We start from the raw sequence: 20850 nt of genomic DNA on the forward strand, positions 1-20850 counted from the left end.
TACTTGCTTGTTTTTAATGACATGTGGTCAGGGGTCAGATCTGGTCTTCCTGAAATTTAAAATTAATTCTTCCGTTTTTGATATGTTGAGTTCTAAGTTGTTTTGATCACACCAGCTGACAAGTTCTAGTACTTCTTCCCTATATTTTGACTCACCACTATTTGTAATCAGCCCTTCTAGAGTGGTATTGTCGGCATACTTGACCATGGTGTTTCATTCATTATGAGTTGCACAGTCATGTGTGAATAGTGAGTACAACAGTGGGGGTAGAACACATCCCTGTGGGGTGCCTATGTTGAGAATACATGTGGAGGAGTTGAGGTCACCAACTTTAACAATTTGCGATCTGCATCTTAGAAAATCTAGGATCCATGTACAAATTGATTCAGGCAGCAAGAGGTCTTTCAATTTTTTTCATGGTCTTGAACGCAGAGCTGTAGTCAATGAAAAGGATCCTAGCACAACTGTTAGGATTTTCGAGATGTCTGAAGACGTGGTAGAGACCTATGCTAATGGTATCTTCAACTGATATGTTGGCTCTGGAGGCAAACTGAAAGGGATCAAAAGATGGAAGAATGCAGGTTTTTAGGAATTGTAGAATAAAGCATTCAAATGTTTTCATAACGATTGACGTTAAGGCTATGGGACGATAATCATTAAAGACAACTAGGCTGTGCTTTCTTTGGAACAGGAATGATTGTCGATTTCTTAAAGCAGTGTGGTACCACACATGACTGAAGGGACATGGTAAATATGTCAGTGAAGACACAAGATAGTTGGACTGCATACTTCCTCAAAAGGCCTGGTGAGATGTTGTCAGAGCCAATGACTTTTCTCATTTTCAAACGACTGAAGTGGTGTCTGACTTCATACTCTTGGACTATGAAAGGGGGAGTGAGTGTGATTTTGGGTGCAACCACATCAGAAGTAGACAGTGGTTTGTTAAACCTGGAGTAGAATGTGTTCAGTTGGTCTGGAAGAGTTCTGTCAGTGATGTTGACTGTCTGGTAGGTCATTTTGTAATCAGTGATGTTCTGCATGGTCCACACATTCCTAGAGTTGTTTGCAGACAAATGTTCTTCTAAATGTTTCCTATATAAAAACTTTGCCTTCTTAATGCATTTTTCAACACTTCTTTTTGCCTTATTGTGGACTATTCTATCATCAGTTTCATGAAAATCTCTCTTTTTCCTTTAGTTTTTGCCTAACAGCCCTGAAACACCAAATTTTGTACTTTGCAAGTATTTTCATATTTTTTGTTGGAATGTACACACTTTCACAGAAAGAAATGCAATCACACACTGTGTCGATATATTTATCTAAGTTCCCTGCAGAGTCTTAAAAAATACTCAGTCTGTACATTCAAAACAGTCCTGCAAGGTCTCTATGGTAGGGGCCGACCATTATTTAACAGTTTTCATGACTGGTTTTTTGGCTTTTAGTTTTTGTTTTGTACTCTTGCACCAGATACATCATGCTGTGATCGGACTGTCCCAAAGGCGCACGGTGGATCGTGTGGTAAGCCTTCTTGATGGAGGTGTAGCAGTGGTCAACGATCTTGTCACCACGTGTTGGGCAGTCCACTTGTTGGTACAGCTTCGGCATCTCTTTCTTGGGGCTGGCTTTGTTAAAATCACCAGCAACGATGACAGTGGAGTCGAGCTAACTGTTCTCGCACTTAATAAATTTTGTCTGCTGGCAGATCAAGTGCGGCGGAGAAGTTTTCTGTGGGATGGATGTACACTGCAATCAGCGTCACAGAAGTTATTCTCGTGGGAGGTAGAAGGGTTGGCAATGGATGGTGAGAAATTCCACGTCAGGGAAGCAGGTAAGTGACAGCACCTTGACATTGGAGCACAAACATGTGTGTTCATGAGGAAACACACCGCCACCCCTTTGCTTGCTTGTCAGCAGTGTGGTCAGCTCTGTGTACAGTGAAGCCTGATGGCAGAACGGTGCTGTCAGGGATGTCCGGGTTGAGCCATGTCTCAGTGAAACAAAATACAGAGCACTCTTTGCAGTCCCTCCTCATTTGAATGTTACATGTAAGTTTGTCAGTTTTGTTGAGTAGAGATCTAACGTTCGATAAGAACATACTGGGTAGAGGAGGGCAAAAACTTCGTTGACGTAACCTTGAAAGGGCCCCACCCTGCTTTCCGTGTTTTCTCGTGGACAGGGCCTTGCATGTTGACTGGTCATTGTTCATGACTGACATCTGTGTATCATGATAGATTGAGCTGAAGTGAGATCTCAAAACACTGGACTCACCTACCTGTTCCCTAACACGCAGTAGCATGTCAAGATCATACTGTAGGATTGCAGCTGTTTCCCTATTTCCCTAACACACATAGACAGAATTAAACACAAAATATATATATGTGATGCAGCACGCGAAAACATGGCTTAAGTCGCAATATATCATTTTTTTTACTTTTGTATATCTTCTAAAAGTTTAAAAATAAAAGATTAAAATCTGAATGGATATCTGTCATAGTTTTTTTTCTATGATTTTTTCTAAGTTTGTGTGCCCCAGGTGTAGAAATGGAGAAACTGGCTCTTGAAAAAAACACAAATTTGTGTGCCTGTGACTTTATCCTGAATGTTTATGTGGTGTTAAAAGATTCAGAACTGAATAAACTTTTAATTTTCACATGAAAAAGGCACAGGAAAATTAGTATTTTCTCTCTGTGCTACTCAAACAAGACAAGTACTGCAAGTGGAGGAGTGACGTCATGCAATACAGATTATTCAGTCACAATAAGCTCATGGAAAAACCCACATATTTGTCTGCCTGTAGCTTCAAAACAAGAATTTTCCTGAACATACATGTGGTGTCAGACAATTCAGAATTAAGTGAATTTTAGATTTTGATATGTCAAAGGTACAGGAAAATTCATATTTTCTCTCTGTACTCAAATAAAGACAAGAATGGCAAGTGGAGGAGTGATGTCATGCAATACAGATTGTACAGCCATAAGAGAGCTGACGGTGACAGTGAATGTTTCAAATATTTCACGCCCATAAGCTGATGCATGAATCTTTGGAACTTTGGCTTAGATCCAGATCAAACTAACATTTATTAACTGCAGTCATGATGTGTATTGCTACATAATCAACTGACGTGAAATCAGCCTGGAACATGGACTCAATGATTAGTCTCTATGGCCTGGATCAAAGCATAAATCCACTGAATGTTACAACTGAAGTGATGATCATGTCATTTGTATGCAGCATTACCAACAGCTCCAGCGTCTCGACAAGGATGGAGATCCTGTGTGAAAGTGGTTGAGGGAGTGAGAGTGCATTACAAGTGTGTCCTCGTCATACTGTAACCATCTGAATTCTTACTCCCATGGGTGCTGACAAGTGTGGCTTTTCTTTTTCAATGATCTGTCCCTTTTTTTAAGCTGGCTGATTGATGTTGGTTGATTCAGAATCAACCTTTTCATCTTGTTTGCATTTTGGAGTGTCAAGCTACAATAGTGGAGGCGTTCTGATTTCAAACTGTATCATTAATACTCGACAAGCCTTGTTGTGAGTGTACCGTAAATGGGCAACAGTTTTCTGTAAAGGTAGACAAGACAAAAATAATGAATTTTGCAACAGTCGGCGATTTTGCAAAGATAAGATGCTGACCAAAAACTAGTGAAACGAGAAGAAGCGAGCGCTGTTGATTGACCATGATCATTCACATTTCGACTGACGCCGACTCCCTAACCAAAAATGTAGTGCGTCCTCTCTCATCTTAGAGAGTCAGGGATGCACATATGTGACTTAATGGAAGCCCTGATATATATATATATATATCTACACACACACACATACACGTTTGTGGGACAACTGGACCCACACAGTCATGTAAAGGTAGATCACGTCGGTTGATCTCAGCTTCCATCTTGCACTAAGACATGCATATGCATGGCATTATTGCATGTGTGCATATCGCAAGGTCAATGTGACCATGAAATGCTTGGTGACATTTAGGTGACAATCACACAACCTTTCACAACTGGACAGGGAAAATGTAGTTCATATTTCATACAAGGATACACATGGATGCACTAACCTACCAAATTTCATTATCCAAGAGGTTCGTATACATCTGTAGTATTAAGAAATCTAGGGGGAGTTTTGTTTCATAGAAACAGAATACAAGAGGTACATATTCTATTTTTGTTCTCAGCCTGTCTTTTTCTCCTACTCTTTTTTTTTGTTTTTTGGCTGCAGCTCCCACATTTACTGTCATCTACAAGTGGAATGTAACCATTTTTAACCAAGCCATATAAGCAGCAATGCTCTGTTTTAGGGGGATCAAGGGATATTCAAGCACAAACCTTCAGGGCTTTCTCCTGGCATCGCACCATACGGTATTCGGCATACTTGTGGACGTACAGGTGAACGTTGGATTGGTTGACCACCACATCTGTTCCATCTGGGATCAGCTCCACTGATTCCCCACCCTGAAATACAGCATGGCAATTCTGCATCAAGTTTTGGTTGATGTCATGATAGACTTGCTTTGCTTGTGAAGGGAAGATTTTTTTATATGGCTCGACAATAATACTGTATTTTGGTCTGAATTTATGGAGAAAGGGTAGTGGTGCCCATGCTTGTTGCTGATGTGAATATTTACTAGTGAGCTGATGTATTGTAAAGAGCACCAAAACTGTCATTCCACTCTGGGCACATGGAGGTGTTGGTCACAAGTGTAAACTGTTGATAGACAGACCTTGGGGTCTAAGGTCTTATGAAGCACTTGACATTTTGAGAGAAAATTAAGTCCTTGATGTGGGACTGACAAGCAGAAGGAAAGCTTGTCCTGAAGTAGTGGCAAGTTCAGTGTTGTCCTCAAGTTCGATAATGTTAAATTTGTTGCAAACATTTCTTCTGAATTTGACAGATTTCAGATTTTTAAAATAAAATTTACTTTTGAGAACACAGTTATGTAAGATGAGAATCTGACAAGGTAAAAGTACAGGAAGTTTTGTTTTTAATATTACTGCCAGTTAAGTTGGGTTCTGAGGATGTTATAGGATCCTCTGCACCCTTTTGGGACCATGTTATTTGGCTGATAAGATGCCAAAGAAAGAATACTCTGATGTACAAAATGACAACGCAAGGAAACAAATGGCATTTCATATGGAAAGATTTATGAATATTGTTGAGCCTAACCTTAAAGTGTAAGGGACAATGGAACTATTGTAATCATGTTTCTCCAGAGTGAACTATCAATATAATTTATCCTGAGAGGGAAATGTGGACATACCTATCTATTTTCTCTGAATTTCGTTATCAATAATAAGAAAGAAGTGTATAAAATTGTCCTGTTGTTTTTCCCTGGGTTGGAGTGAAGTCAGACTGCAGGCAGTGTGTGTGAGTCTACATGTGCGAGTCTGAGCTGAGTTAATGCAGCAGAGTGACTCTGTGTGTGTGTGTGTGTGTGTGTGTGTGTGTGTGTGTATGTGTGTGTGTGTGTGTGTGTGTGTGTGTGTGTGTGTGTGTGTGAGAGAGAGAGAGAGAGAGAGAGAGAGAGAGAGAGTTCTTTTATCCATTCCTCTGACGCCTTTCCACAATTGCGAGTTTTGACGAAAAACCATCCCCACCCCACCCCATTTCTCTTTCCTCAATTTGCATTAAAAAAAAATCAAAAAAATCTAACAAGTCAACCAGTAACATTACATCAGAGAGCCAATGAGGATTCAAATTAAACTCTGAACTGGGTTAAGTTGACTGCCATATAAGACGTTTCCAGTGAATGCAGATGGAATTGCAGATTTTGTAAATGAATACAGCAAAATTGTTTTCAATTGTTCATATTACTAAATGAACGGGGGTAATTGCATTACCACAAATGCAAGTCACTCTGGAAGTAAACTGTTTTTATAGCATCAGATCCAGTTGTAGTCAGGTGTGGCTGTGTATGGAGGACTAGGAATGAGCCTAGTGGGAATAATGCCAGTGAAACAGATAATGTGGCAAAAAAGAAGAAAAAAAAGTAGACCAAAATTTCTCGGTTTTTATTTGCCATTCACACACACACTCACACACTTATATATGTAAGACAGAAATCCCAGCAAACTACTCACCTCTTCAGCACAAAGCTCAATGGAAAAGTTGAGGTCCAGGGCAGGAATGACCACTGAACCATCCTTAGACTCAGAGTCGGTCACCAGCCCCCGCAGTGACTCATACATGGTGGGGTCAAAGAAAGCCAGGTCATGCCACGCGATGCTGCGGCCTAAGATGTACTTCAGTACATGACGATTCAGGAACAGTGGGCAGATCTCGTTTTGCAGCAGACACAGGCCAATGATCCTAGAGTTAAAAATTAAAAAAAGGTTTAAAGGTCCCATAGCCATTTTTTAGCAGTGAGTTTCAGTTTCTCAAGGTGTCACTGTGTTCAGACAAATCCATATACGCTACACCACATCTGCGAGGCAGATGCCTGACAACAGCATAACCCAACGCACTGGTCAAGGCTCCAGTGCATGCATATGTATTTGTGTACCTATCAGAGTGGATTCCCTTGTAAGAATTTTGCCAGAGGACAATACTTTTGTTGCCACGAGTTCATTTTCAGTGCACCAAGTGCTTGCTGCACTTCGACCTTGGTTTATCATCTCATCTGAATGATTAGAAGCTCACTTTGATTTTCTAGTAAAACTTGGGAGAAAGGTTTAGTGGGATTCGAACCAAGACCCTCACGGCCATTGTATTGGCAGCTAAGCATCTTAACCATTCTGTCACTTTCCTCCTTAAAAAAAAACATACACAGCTCAACTGGGCAGGAAGGAAGGTGGAAGGTAACAGAATAATGCTAAAAAGTATTTAATGTTATATGCTTTACTGAAAGAATATGAATGGAGAATTATCATATGTTCAATGGTGACAGGATGAGATAATCATGGGAAGATTTTTAGGAAAAAAAATTCTGAAAGAAAAAAAGATGATTCAAGTATTTCAAAGCTGGAAATGGTACAGAGATGTATTGAACATAATAACCAACTGCAAACATCATGTTTCTCTCCAGAATTATCATGTTCTTTTCACAAACTCCACATAAGTGCACCAAGCCACCCACCCACAAACACTATCAAACAGTAATACAACGGCTACGGTCTGATAGTCTGACGTGTCAGTAGTCCAATGTGTCAATAGTTCAACGTTCATTTGTCCGATGTGTTGACAGTCCGACGTGGCAAATGTCTGACATAGCAACCATCAAAGCCGCTGTACTGAAACACAGCAATAATGTGAATTTTCATTTTGTCATTGAAGATGAGGGAACTTTTATTACACCACAAATATGTTTCTCCCTTAGAAGTTTATTTCCATGGAATGCCATTTGTTTGTTTTTAAGATAAGATAAGATAAGAATAACTTTATTATCTCCAACTGGAGAAATTTGGTCAGGTGCATTATCACAACACAGACAAGTAAACAACATGGGGACCATAACTGTAAAAGCCAACAACAGCCCCAACAAATATTACGAAGATACAAATGTAAAAAATATCACATACATCGTTTCATACATACATCCACTCACTGCAGGTAATAACTAGTATTCTTAATGTAAAAACAGAAAGAATTAAGAAACATTATTTGAATATAATTATAAACATAGCCTACTATACTGCACATTGATTATAATAGACAGATAAGATAAGAATAAAGATGAATTGCGGAAAACCACAACCAGATAATCAGCACACACCCGCACCGCACCCCCCCCCCCCACACACACACACACCACACACGCGGATAACTTGATTAAACAAGAGTAATAAACATAAATTGTTGTTTCAATAATCATTTTCAAGTCACTGATACAAATAAACACCTGTCGGTCTGTCCGTTTGTCAGGTTGGTCTGTGAGTCTCTCTCCCTTTGTCCATCTGTCTATCTAATATTTTTGTAGTCCTGTTTTAATGCATTGTGCATTTTATGTAGTTTTGGTCTTAGATGTGATGGCATTTTTTCTGTCTGGTCATTTTTAATGGGCGTGCATGTGTGCATGTGCATGTGCGTGCGTGTGTGTGTGTGTGTGTGCGTGCGTGCATGCATGCATGTGTTTGTGAGGGTACAGTGCTCTGGTACGCAGGTGTAAGTATGTAGGCATGTTAGTATGTCCGAACAGAATTCTATGTTAGAAAATAAGAAATATCTTAATCCCTAGGCTGCCTATATGACAAGATAACTCGTCATGGCAAGCATGTATGCTTCGCTGCCACAATGACGAGATAACTCGTCATCGAAATATTCTGACTTTTCCCTGGTTTGCATTCACTTCGTTGACAAAAATAATGGTAGCTTTAGCCTGGGGAATCTTTCTAGATTCTATTCACAGCTAGAAACCCCATCTACGTCATGAAGCAGTCCTTTATTTGAATGTTTTGGTTGGGTCACTGTCTCAGTGTTTGCCTGACTTCTCTCCTCGCTCGCTCAACAAAATGTTGGACTGACGCCGTGCTCAAGACATGCGATCGTGACGAACTAAATCAACCAAGATTTCTTTCTTTAGCTGATACTCAGAAAGAATTGAAGCGTAAATTCAAAGAAGACAGTGATGAACATTTATAGGACGATTTGATAGAAAAATAAAGGGAGCAATCAAGACAGTGGCCAAGATGCGACTATCAGTGAGTGGTGCCGGCTGTACAGATGTTAGCAGACAACAGAACATGACCGAATTATTAGCAGGACACAGTATGAGCGATATTCTTGGCACTCAGCCAATGCGGTCTGATGAAAACTGGATCAAGTGACCGTGTGAGAGGGGTGAAGAGGAGGGGGGGGGGGGGGGGGGGTGGAGACTGAGGGGGCATGGCCTCACATCCATATTATCACTTGGAGAAGTCACAATGCATTATGTATCTATCTCTTAAAAAAAAAAAAAAAAAAAAAAAAAAAAAAAAAATATATATATATATATATATATATATATATATATATATATAGTGGTTGTTCTATTATGATTTTGTGTTTGCAGATATCCAATTGTCCAGAAAATATATTTTTGTGCAAATTACCTGACTAATGTTTGTAATGAACAAGTTGAAAATGTGACAAAAAACAAAACACTGATTTCAAAACAACAGCATGTCACTAAAAATATATAAAATGGGAAAACAGCATGTGTTTTTGTATTCTTTATTCATTTACCTTTCAAAAAATATATACTTTTATGGGTCTTTCTCCAATAACAAAGAGCACAGAATTTTTGGAAAATTTATACCAGTTTTTTGTGAAAAAACCCTGGCAAATAGATTTCACTTAAATTTTATTTTCCTGGCAGTGAAAGGGTTAATGCTTATGCAATTTTGTTTTTAGTGCAGTTAATATTTAATGTCAGTGTGTGTGTGTGTGTGTGTGTGTGTGTGTCTGTCTGTCTGTCTGTAAGGGAGGGACACCTATATGTATGTGTGCGCGCGTGCGCCACGGTGTATGCGTGTGTGCATGCGTTCTATGAAATGCATTTTGTTTTAATCTAAGCCTTATTTACTTCATAGCTTTTATAATCTGATCCATCTCTTAAGTGTGCTTTTTCATTAATATGAACATACTGGATGTTTTCCATTGTCAGATAGTAGTTGAAATGAAATGAAATTATGGTGCTTAGAGCCTCGCCGACCACTAAGGCCATCTCAAGGCTATCGCCGCGTCAATTACTGCTACAAGGCTAAAAAAAACCCAACCAATTAAAACGAGTCACCACTTCAAACTTTCCACTCCAAAGTTAAAAAAAAACTTCCATAGTTTAAAACCTTCAAATCTGGTTAAAAAGGTTCACTTCTTTTAAGAAGTCCATCAGCGCCCACGGAGGGACATTACGAAACAAAGTCTTCAAAGAAACCGCCGTGTAATGTCTGCGTCTAGCGTCATGCAGATCCCAACAGTCAAGGAGCACGTGTTTCACGGTGAGAGGCTCGTCACAGGGAACGCATCGAGGGGCCTCCTCCCCCTTCAATAAGTAAGAATGAGTAAAAAAAGTGTGCCCCATACGCAGTCTGCACAGCACAGATTCCTCCTTTCTGTTCTTCACCCCCGAAGGGAGGGTCTCCCCCAGGTCCGGACGGATCTGGAAGAGCTTGTTGTCCATCTGGGTGTTCCACTTCTCTTGCCAAAGATCCTTAACGTAAGTATTGACCTTCCGCTTCATGTCTGTATAGGGTACCAAGGATCTGGACAATTCTTTCTTTACAGCGTTCCTGGCCAGCAGGTCCGCCCTTTCGTTACCACGAATGCCAACATGTCCGGGAACCCAGGCCAACACAACCTCGATTCCTTTCTTCGTTGCGAGAGTAAAAGTTTCATAAAATTCCAGCAGTTTGGGATGAGTGATATTCCTGCAGGCGATCGCCTCCAGGGCTGATAAGGAGTCGGAAAAGATCATGAATCTCTTCTGTTTGGAAGAGAGAACCATTTTTAACCCCAGGACCAGTGCGGTCAGTTCCGCGGTGTATACCGAGCTGTCAGACAGGATGTGTTCCGTTGAGGGCCGGTCAGGAAAGGCGGGACAGAACGCAGATGCGGCGACTCCGTCCTCTGACTTGGAACCGTCAGTGAAGATGCCTTGAAAGGTGGGGAATTTGTGGCACAGTTCCGAAAAGTAGGTTCTGTAGGCCAGAGAACTGGTGGTGTCCTTACGGTACGAGGCCAGATCGAATCGGACCTCAGGTGTTGTAAAGGTCCACGGGGGGCTGTCAGGGAACTTAGAGAAATCTGAGATGCCACCGACATCCAGATCGGCATTTTCCAAGTGCGGCTGAATGCGGAGTCCGAGAGGAGGTATGCAGTTTGGGTTGTCTGTAAATTTCTTATCGAAAGGGTTGTTGAATACAGCATCGTAAGCAGGGTTTGTAGGTTCCGAAAACAATTTCAAATAATAGTTCAGGGTCAGCTTCAGTCTGCGGTTGGAAAGAGGCGGTTCCCCCGCCTCTGCGTACAGGCTGTGCACAGGGGTGGTGCGGAAAGCACCCAAGCTGAGACGGAGCCCTTGGTGGTGTACAGGGTCCAACAGTTTCAGGTAGGACGGTCTGGCCGAGCCGTATACAACACTTCCATAATCCAGTTTGGACCGGACCAGGGCTCTGTAGAGGTGCAAGAGAGTCCTCTTATCAGCACCCCAGTTCGTGTGTGCCACAACTCGGATGATGTTCAGGGCTTTTAGGCAAGATATTTTCAGCTGTTTAATGTGGCTGAGAAAATTCAGCTTCTGATCGAAGACGACCCCTAGAAATCTGGCTTCCTTGACCGCCGGGATGGTGGATGTTCCCAGACGGATTTCAGGGTCCTGATAGAATTGGCGAAAATTATGAAAGTGGATGCATTCAGTTTTGGAGGACGAAAATGTGAAGCCATTCTCCTCTGCCCAACACTGGATTTTGTTGACGCAGAGCTGAAGCCGTCGCTGGATGCTGGCGTACGTGCTGCCGGTTGCATATAAAGCAAAATCATCCACGAACAGCGAGCTGTCCGATCCTTTCTGAACGGATTGAACGATGTCATTAATTTTGATGCTGAACAGAGCCGGCGACAGGATGCTCCCCTGCGGGACACCCAGCTCCTGCTCGTGAATGTCGGACAGGGTGGTGCCGACTCTCACCTGGAATTGTCTGTCTTGTAAAAAATTGTGGATAAACTGAGGCAGGTGTCCTCGGAAGCCGAGCTTGTGCAAGTCGGAAAGAATACCAAATTTCCACGTGGTATCGTAAGCTTTCTCCAGGTCAAAAAATATGGCCACCACATGTTGTTTGTTGACGAAAGCATTTCTTATCGTGGTTTCCAGACGAACCAGATGGTCAACGGTAGAGCGATGCTTGCGGAAACCGCACTGTTCCTTCGCCAGAAGGCCGTCGGTCTCTAGTTTCCACATCAGTCTACCGTTGACCATCTTCTCCATCAGTTTGCAGACGCAGCTGGTCAGTGCAATTGGGCGGTAGTTGGAGGGGTTCGAGGGGTCTTTTCCCGGTTTCGGCAGCGGGATTATGAGGGCTTTCCGCCAGGAGGGTGGAAAGAAGCCTGTGACCCAGATGTGGTTATAAACTTTAAGCAGGGTGTCCAGACAGGTTTGGGGAAGGTGCTTTAGGAGTTTATAATGGACTTCGTCCATTCCTGGACAGGAATCCGTACAGGTCTGAAGGGCAGATTTAAGTTCGTTCATTGTGAAAGGAAGGTTGTAATTCTCTGTGTTGTCGGAAAAGAAGTTACATGGTGTTTTTTCTGACAGGTTTTTGGTTTTAAGAAAGCGAGCAGATTTGTTAGCAGATCTCGAGTTCTGTTCTATTGTGGAGGCAAGCAAATTGGCAACTGCTTTCTTCTCTGTGACCAGAGCGTCTGAAAGTTTAAGATGGTGGAAGGTCGGGCATGCGTTTTTGCCCTTAATTCTTTTTAAAACCCTCCACACTTTCTTCTTGGGTGTGTTGGAGGTTAAGGAAGAGCAGAAATCTCTCCAAGACTTCCTCTGGCTCTTTTTAAAAACATACCTGGCTTTCGCCCTCAGCTGTTGATGGGTTCGAACGCTATCGGACTCCGGTCTCTGAAAGACGCGTCGCTGCGCTCTCTTCCGAGACTTGCGGGCCTCCCGACATTCCGCGTTGAACCAGGGCGTTCTAGGGACCTGAGGCTTGGAGGTAGACGATGGGACTGCTGCTTTGGCGCAATCTAAAACGATCCGAGTCAGAGCGTCAGCAGGGTCCTTGCTTTTCAATACTGTTTCTTCCTGCAGCTCCGCTCTTATCTTGGTGGTAAAAAAACTCCAGTCTGCTTTGTCGTAGTACAGGCGGTCAGGCAGAGAGTCACCTTCTCCATCTGTGGGGCGGAGGACGACAGGAAAGTGGTCACTCCCGTGCAGATCGTCGTGCACTTTCCACTCGTAGTCCAGGACCAACGATGGATCGCAGACCGACAGATCTAAACACGAGAGCTTTCCAGAGGACAGATGCAGGTAAGTGGGAGACTTGTCGTTAAGACAGCACAAGTCCATGTCAGAGAGAAGGTTTTCTAAGAGAAGACCTCGGGCTGATGTCATCTCACTTCCCCAGAGCGGGGAGTGTCCGTTGAAGTCGCCCAACAGTAAAAACGGACGTGGGAGCTGGTCGACCAGGTTCATGAGGTCCTGCCTCAGAACACGGACGGAAGGGGGAAGGTAGAGAGAGCAGACAGTGATGGTTTTCTCGAGCGTGACTCTGACTGCCACTGCCTGTAAAGGGGTGCTTAAAAGAACTGTACTGTATAAAAGGGACTTTCGAATAAAAAGAGCGACACCTCCCGTCAACCCCTCTTGCTTCGGTTGAGCGGGTTTAAAAACGGAGTTAAAACCAGAGAGAGATAAAACCTTGCCATCTCTTTGCAGAGTCTCCTGCAGTGCCAGCACTGAAGGTTTCAAAGCACGACAAAGCAGCTGGAGTTCCTGGAAGTTGGCATAGAATCCCCGGATATTCCAGTGGATCACTGCCATTAAAAAGGTTTTTAAAAAAAAAAAAAAAAAAGCAGCAGCCTATTCCATCGCTACCCCCTGCTCCTCCACTTGCGGTGGCTCAAGGTCCGCCAGGATGGAATATTTGTTCTTTGACATAAATTTTTCGGGTTCCGACCGGGTCGGAATATCCACCACCTCGGCCCCTCCCGATCCCGCCGTGGCCGCAGCCCTCCCCTCCTTGAGTTTTGGAGGTGCGGGGGGCTTCCGGCCACTTCCGCCAGCCCGAGGGCCAGGCAGACGAGAGGCGGGGCGAGGGGGGCCGGGGGGTGGGGTGGGGCGGGAGGCGGACAACGTGCCTCCGCCCGAGGCTTTTCTCTCCCGCCCAGCAGCCCCTGAGGACTGCCGCGCAGGATGGGAAGGGGTGGACACAGCGCCTCCACCCAAGGCCAACGGTTCCGACGAGGCGGTTAAGTCGTCCGTCTGCGTTCCTGTGGACGTCGTCTGGACTGCGATGTCCACCGTCCCGGATCTGACGACAGAGGCATACGACGTCCTAGGCGACGCGGCCTCCACCTGTTTCCTTGCCTCAAAGAAGGAAATTTTCTGTTCTGTCTTGACTTTCTGAATTTGTTTTTCTTTCTTCCAGGCGGGGCAGTCCTTCGATGAGGACGGGTGGCCACCTCCGCAGTTCGCACACAGAGCTGCACTGACGCAATCGCCCTGGTGCGCCGCCTTCGAACAGGTGCCACACGCCTCTTCCTCCTTACATCTGTCTCTCACGTGTCCGAATTTCTGACACTTAAAGCATCTCAGAGGGGACGGTACGTACAGGCTGACATTAACTAGCAGGTATCCGACCCGAATGTCCTTGGGGACATCCGGGCAGCAGAAGGTGAGGAAGAAAGTGTTGGTCGGGACTCTGTCCGACCCCTTCCTCACCGTCACCCTGTACACATCGGTCACTCCCTGAGAGGACAGTTCGCTCTTGATCTCGGCCTCAGACACACCTTTCAACTCCGGGCATCTGATGACTCCCTTTGAGCAGTTGAGACCTTTGTGAGGGGAAATCTTCACTGCCCTATCCACGAAAGTGGTCGCCTTGAGAAGGAGCTGTGTCTGTCTTTTGGATTCTGTCTGTACTAAAAACGCTCCGCTCCTCAGCCTCTTGATGGATCTGAGCGATCCTGCCAGACACTGAAAGCCCTTCTGGACAGCGAAGGGGCTGAGAGCCGACAAGGGCTTGTCGTCATCAGCGCCCTCCATCACTAGCCACGATGGCCAAAAACCAGAGGTCTCGACGACCTCCGACTCAGAGTCTGAGTCGTCCGTTCCCTGTCGTCGTCTTTTTCCGAGTTTGGGGGGGTGTATTTGTTTAGGATTCATGTTGAAAGAAAAATGTGAATTCATCCCTCCCTTACCCACCCACCATGGGGTCCAACTTAGGGGCCAGGGTCAAGGGAACACCAGCTTGACCCCTTCCAGGTTTCGGGAGGGATATACAACCAGCAGCCCAGCTCCAACGTGCTCCCCCCCGATCATGCCCAGCTCCCGGGGACAGAGAGCCGAGCACTACGGGGGTTACCTTCGTCAGCCACTAAACTGCCAGTCTTGACCCAGCCCCACGAAGGGGTAGCCGATTGACACACACGGGCCAATGTGTGCCGCCTGTCTTAGGAGAGGTCCGAGCCAAAGGGATGTGTTGAGAGCAGCGTGCTCTCTCAATCCCCAGGATCTCATTCCCCTCCATCACAGGTCGCGCCGCACGGCAAACACGGCGGGCCAAAAGAAGGCCGCAGAGGAAAAAAAGAATGTGGAAAAGAAGGCTTGATGGGGAGCTGAGGACAGAAAAGAGGCGGTAAAAAGAAGAACAAAGAATAGCGAAAGGGACAGTGGGTCACGTTTAGTTTGGGCCTCACTCACGACCTGTTCGGCATGGGAAACCCTATCAGGGGCATCAGTACAAAACCACCACTTATTCAGCCCTAACAGCTACGATGGCTATGTAGGCTGTCAATTAAGACCTGGGACCAGAGCACCAAACCCCAAGAAGCACTGATGCCCCCGCCGACATAGCTCGCTCGATCACTGGCCACTAAGCCTCCCGACCACGACAAGGTAGTGACCCTCCCGGGAGTGGGTCAGGAGAACACCAGCCTGACCCCCTCCAGGTTTCGGGAGGAGATAGTAGTTGATGTGTTTTTTACGAATGCTTATAGTCAACTGGATGATGAAAGGCGCTTTGAGCAGCATTGGTGCTGGATATTGCGCCATAGAAAAACTATGTATTATTATTATTATTATCAATCTGGGGGTTTCATAGCAAATAAAACCCCAAAATGAAGTCTTCAAGTTCAAGGTAAAATACTGGTTTTTCTATGTCCTTATACAACACGACTACACCCCTTCCTGTCAAAGTTCTTGGTAGGGTGTAATCCTAATCGGGATAATCAGAATGACTTCAGTTGATCAATAACATTACTTTTATTTCTACCACATTTTCATAGTCACTACTGTTGCTGTTGTGCGGCTAATCAAACAAAATTCCAGCCACCTCTTCTCCACTGTACGTCCTGGCATCCATTTTGACCTCAACAACTTTTTGCATCACAAAAGTTGTGACATGGACATACCTTGATTTGTTTTAGTTCAGGTATTAAAAGCTCTCTTTCCATGATAATAATTAGTGCATGGTTATAGTCATGTTTATTCAACTGAGATATGTTTATTCAACTGAGAGATGTTTATTCAACTGAGATATGTTGTGCGAGTTACATGGAATCCAAGTATCAAATAACTTTGTTGTTGTTGTTGTTGTTGTTGTTGTTGTGTGTGTGTGTGTGGTGCGGTGTGGTGTTTTGTGTGTGTGTGTGTGTGTGTGTGCGCGCGTGTGCGTGTGTGCATGTGTGTGTTGTTTGTGTTTATGTGCACTCATGCAACATGGTAAGCGATATCAAATGAAGTGCCAATATAAAACCCATGGGTGATTGGTCACCCATGAAATCTGGTGAGGTATTGCAACTTAACGGCCTATATTAAAACCGTGGGTGACTGTTCACCTATGAAGTCTGATGATGTATAGTAAGCTAAATGACTATGATGCACTAATACCCGAGTCGTTAAAGTGTGACTTTCAATCTGAGGGTCCCGGGTTCGAATCTTGGTAACGGCGCCTGGTGGGTAAAGGGTGGAGATTTTTCCAATCTCCTAGGTCAACATATGTGCAGACCTGCTTGTGCCTGAACCCCCTTCATGTGTATATACACAAAGGCGGTCAAATATGAAAGTTAAAGATCCTGGAATCCATGTCAGCGTTCGGTGGGTTATGGAAACAAGCATATACCCTCCATGCACACCGCTGGAAATGGAGTATGGCTGCCTACATGGCAGGGTAAATAAACAAAATGGTCATACACGTAAAGTGTTACATGTCTGAGTGTGTATGAGTGCGGGCCTGAAATCTGAATAAATGACACATGAAACTATTGATGAGCACCCAAACGCTGCCATCAGTTGGCTCAACCCTGGTAGGCAGCCTCTTGTGCAAACGACCCCGAGTTTGTAAAGTGCTTAGAGCTTGGTCTCCGACCGAGGATAGGCGCTATATAGGTATCCATTAAATCTGGCGAGATATAGTAAGTTAAATGCCTGATCACCCAGGAAGTATTCTGTGTGAGTTAAACGGCAAACTTGTTGTTGGCGCCGTCTGTCTCAGGAGACAATGGAACTCTGCGCCTAGTTTGGTCAAGTTGTTGGGTTGCAGCACCTGCTGAGGCTGTACAGTCTGATTCTGGATCGGCAGGCTCTGTTGCAGTTGTCACAGGTGAAAATCGAGCCTGACTCAGAGGGTATGGATTCTCCCCTCTTCCCAGTGCTGTTCTCTCTTCTCCTTGCTCCTCTGGACGCATACCTTTACAAGAAAGACTGCTACATAACCTGGCTGATGTTGTAGCACCTGCATGATGGAATGACAGTCCCAATTTTTTTTCTTGCATTTTATGGAATTTTTGTGTCAGATTGACTCATTATATGAACCTGGGAGTGTTAGAAACAAAATCATGGTTCAATTTCCTTTCATTTGATATATACTTTTATGCACTTACCTTCAGTACTTTTTGAAATATAAACAAATTAAGATCACTGGCGTGTTTTTCTTGTTTTTCTGAAAAATTTCTCAGCATAGGCTATAGCAAAACGTACTAGCAGTGAAGGGATTAATGTCTGAAAAAAAAACACACACAAAAAAAACAGGCATGCTTGTGGGATCAAACCAAGGTTGTTCTGTTCGAAAACAAGTATCCCCAATGCAATGATACAACTGAAGTCATTCGGTCAAATTTGATATTTAAAGCTATGGGTTTTTTTCTGGTGCGATAAATACATTATTGTATTTGAGATAATAACATCATTTCAATCACGTTTTCTTGACATATCTTGATTATTTGAGAAATTCTTTTGATGCAGCGGAAAGGAAACGTTGACATTGTCTCAGGCACACCACAACATGTATGGATCTGCACAAGAAAACACATGTTTCATGTATGAATGACCTCCGTCCAGAAGCACTGACATCTGCTGTGATGAAAGTTTTTGAGAGAGTGATACTTGTCTATTTGCATGAGTCTGTCAAACCATTTTTAGATCCCTTGCAATTTGCATACAGTAGGAACAGATGTACGGATGATGCAATACTTTTTGTCTTGAACAAAATCTATGAACACCTAGACAAATCAAATACCTGTGTCCGCCTGATGTTCTTTGATTTTTCTAGTGCTTTTGATACAATTCAACCTCACCTCTTAGCAAAAAAGCTGATGCACATGGGACTCGCTTTTCCGACGATTTTATGGGTTTTAGACTATCTTACTTAGTTTGTAAAATTAAATGATTTTATGTCTACTGTTTCTTTCACAAACACAGGTGCACCACAAGGCTCAGTGCTCTCGCCTTTTCTTTTTACCTTGTATACGGCTGAATGCAGAAGTCTGACCAATTCGTGTCCACTCGTTAAATTTGCAGATGATTCCGCACTGACAGGACTTATTACTGATGACGATGACGCTGACTACCGAAGAGAAATTGACAGGTTTGTGAACTGGTGTGAAGAAAATTTCCTTGAGCTGAATGTTGGCAAAACGAAAGAGCTTGTAATCAACTTCAGAAAAAAGAAATCAAGTTTAAGTAAAATCATCACAAAAAATGAAGTGGTCGAACAAGTAGACTCATACAAATATCTTGGTGTGATAATCGACAATAAGCTGTCTTGGAATGAAAACTCAACTGCACTCATTAAAAAGAGCAACAGTCGCATATACTGTCTTAGAAAAATGAAATCTTTCAATGTATGCAAGCAGATGCTCCAAATGTTTTACACATCTGTTGTCTGCAGTTTTTAACATACGGAGCCGTGTGCTGGGGGGGAAACCTGACCAAACATGACAAAGACAGGTTGGAAAAAGTCATTAGGAAAGCGGGTGGGGTGGTGGGTATAAGACAAGACACCTTTAGCGACATGCACAACAGAAAATTGACTTACAGACTAATAACAATTTTGACCGACAAAAGACACCCACTACATGATGACATTAATAGCAGAAGGTCAGACATAAGTGGTAGGTTTAGAGCTCCACGCGCAAGAACATCTCGATACATAAATTCATTTATTCCTACAGCCATTCGCGCACACAATCAAAACATCCAATACACTAACTCATGAGTGAACCCTCCCACCGCCCAAGCCCCCTCGCCACAGCAACACCTGAACTTCACCAGCAGACGAGTGCATGGGAGCAGACATTATGCGTGCATGTGGGACTGAGCGGGTGAGCACGGGCAAGCATTTCTGTGTGTGTGTGATCGGAAGTGATTTTTAAATATTTTCTTATTTTACTTGGATTTCATGTATCTTAATGTTAATGTACTAATTTTAATGGCGTGACATATGTTATGTGCATGCATACGTTGTGTGTGTGTGTGTGTATGTGTGTGTGTGTGTGTGTGTGTGTGAATGAGTGTGCGTGCGTGCGTGCGTGTGTGTGTGCATTTTACTTATATATACGATTTATTCCCTTGATGTTTTTATTAATGTACTGTTGTACAATACCTTATGGTCTTAACGTGTGCAGGTGTGTGTGTGTGTGTGTGTGTGTGTGTGTGTGTGTGTGTGTGTGTGTGTGTGTGTGCATGCGTGCGCGCATGTTATTTTTAGTAATCTATACCATTTTTGTTGTTGGATGTTTTCATTTGTAAATATTGTTGTGCAATACCCTATTGTCTTAACATGAGTATGTGTGTGGGGGGGTTAGTATATCGTCAGCTAATGGGAATTCTTATTTGACTAGTTTTAATCTCTTCTTATGTTGCGCATGATGATTTTATGCCAGTGTTTACAACGAGCCTGTGATTGCACAACTTAATTTCCATGTGGATTAATAAAGTGTTTTTGATTTGATTGATTGATTTGATTTGAACCTAGTCTACAACAGGCTGACTGAAACTGAAACAAACAATTAATTTAAATTTTCTTCTATGTTCATTCCAGTTAATTCAGTATCCATGTAATAACACCACTGAAATAATGTTGTTGTTTTTTTAAACATATCTATACTGTTTAAGAAATGCTTTTGATATTGCGGTGAAAGAGACACTGACACTGCCTCAGGCACACCACATCATGTATAAATCTGCACAAACAAGTCGACAACAGACTGATCGAAACTGAAACGTTTGATGCAATTTTTCTATTATGTTTATTCCAGTTCATTTAGTTTCCACTTTAGAATATTCATATGCAGTAAACACGTCGGTGGTATAGTAAGTGTCACTGTATGTGTTCTGTCCAGAATTTGTATTTCTCTTCTTTCAATTGCAAACAAGAAAAATGATGTTGTGCCCCCTTCCCAAACATAACCTAAGTTCTGGCAACTGGGAAGCGGGATCATAGTATTTTGGGGATAGAGTGTCAGTGAAATAAACCATTAATGATCCAGGAATTAATTCGGAAGACTTAAACCTATTATTGGTATGACTGTGAAGATTTTTTCCTACTATGTTTAATCCAAATTTGGTATTGTCAAACACAAGAGAAAAACAATTTGTTTAAGTTTACCATGATCATAACATAGACTGTTTACACAAGCGAGTCAAAAATTACCACCACTTTCTTGACTGTGGTAACGAAAGGCCCATTTCTCGTTTGTGCTATCTAACAAACTTAGATCTGAGAGTAAAATGTATCATTTTAAATCAGCTGGGCTGAGTCTGGGGAGGATAGGACTTAGGGTTATCCCTGGCTCTCCTGGCAGCCCAGAGTGTACCAGTGGCACATCCCTTTATGGGCAAAATGGGGGATCTACCTGTGAGTGGCAACCATTCTGTGAGCTCATCTCCAAGGCTCACTGGCACATGGACCTCCAGGAAGGAAGAAAAAG

General features: G+C 43.3%; 1 protein-coding gene across 2 annotated transcripts in view; it reads right to left on the reverse strand.

Annotated features, from left to right (window-relative positions):
• Positions 1-20850, reverse strand: part of LOC143277157 (E3 ubiquitin-protein ligase UBR5-like) — a 152915-nt gene that overhangs the window by 25734 nt on the left and 106331 nt on the right. For both annotated transcript variants that reach the window (XM_076581914.1, XM_076581915.1), the window contains exons 17-18: positions 6087-6315; positions 4335-4460 (exon numbers count right to left, since the gene is read on the reverse strand). In XM_076581914.1, coding sequence (XP_076438029.1) covers positions 4335-4460; positions 6087-6315 — 355 coding nt within the window. The remainder of the gene's footprint in view (positions 1-4334; positions 4461-6086; positions 6316-20850) is intronic.

This window comes from Babylonia areolata, chromosome 33 (assembly GCF_041734735.1).
Source record: "Babylonia areolata isolate BAREFJ2019XMU chromosome 33, ASM4173473v1, whole genome shotgun sequence".
In the NCBI taxonomy this organism is placed as follows: Eukaryota; Metazoa; Mollusca; class Gastropoda; order Neogastropoda; family Buccinidae; genus Babylonia; species Babylonia areolata.